Source organism: Perkinsus marinus (genome assembly GCF_000006405.1).
Source record: "Perkinsus marinus ATCC 50983 genomic scaffold scf_1104296977362, whole genome shotgun sequence".
NCBI classification, from domain to species: Eukaryota; Perkinsozoa; order Perkinsida; family Perkinsidae; genus Perkinsus; species Perkinsus marinus.
The window spans coordinates 1-970 of record NW_003200187.1 but is presented as its reverse complement, the minus strand read 5'-3'; the positions used below and the strand labels follow the sequence as shown (position 1 = coordinate 970).

The following is a 970-nucleotide window of genomic DNA, read 5'->3' as shown; positions in this document are numbered from 1 at the left end:
CATAGCCTGATACAGCGCCGCGGTGATCGCATGTGGCGCCGTGGGGGGCGGGTTGCCTGAGGGTCCGAAGGGGACAGGATGAGGCGCGGCCGGCACCCAACTTGTAGACGGCGGTATTGCATTGACCATGGGAGGGTCAGAAGTAGGAGAGGGAGTGGTAGCAGTAGTCGGCCTGATCGGAGACGCTCCCAGGGTCCGGGCATCTTGCCCATCCCACTCGGATACGTGGATAGGGCTGCGACACGGCGCTCCGGAGTTATTGCCTCGCTCCACCGTGGTGAGAGGAGCAATACTAGGCATACTAGGGGGCGGCGGGGGCTTCTTGCCAGGGACATCGGTACTCCGGGCCCCTGGGGTAGATGTCGGAACACTAGGCCTGCTAGAGGAGGCCGGAGACCTCTTGGGGAGGGCATCGGTACTCCGGGCCCCTGGGGTAGATGTCGGAACACTAGGCCTGCTAGAGGAGGCCGGAGACCTCTTGGGGAGGGCATCGGTACTCCGGGCCCCTGGGGTAGATGTCGGAACACTAGGCCTGCTAGAGGAGGCCGGAGACCTCTTGGGGAGGGCATCGGTACTCCGGGCCCCTGGGGTAGATGTCGGAACACTAGGCCTGCTAGAGGAGGCCGGAGACCTCTTGGGGAGGGCATCGGTACTCCGGGCCCCTGGGGTAGATGTCGGAACACTAGGCCTGCTAGAGGAGGGCGGAGACCTCTTGGGAAGGGCATCGGTACTGCGGACCCCTGGGGTAGATGGGGGAACACTAGGCCTGCTAGAGGAGGCCGGAGGCTTCTTGGGAAGGGCATCGGTACTGCGGACCCCTGGGGTAGATGGGGGAACACTAGGCCTGCTAGAGGAGGCCGGAGGCTTCTTGGGAAGGGCATCGGTACTGCGGACCCCTGGTGTAGATGGGGGAACACTAGGCCTGCTAGAGGAGGGCGGAGACTTCTTGGGCAGGGCATCGGTACTGCGG

General features: G+C 64.3%; 1 protein-coding gene across 1 annotated transcript; it reads left to right on the top strand.

Annotated features, from left to right (window-relative positions):
* Window positions 1-127: 127 nt before the first annotated feature.
* Window positions 128-883, top strand: Pmar_PMAR000302 (hypothetical protein; the record flags this gene model as incomplete). Its single annotated transcript, XM_002764424.1, has 1 exon — window positions 128-883. A coding segment is annotated over one exon (756 nt), but the record flags the coding sequence as incomplete, so codon positions are not given.
* Between the last annotated feature and the right edge of the window lie 87 nt (window positions 884-970).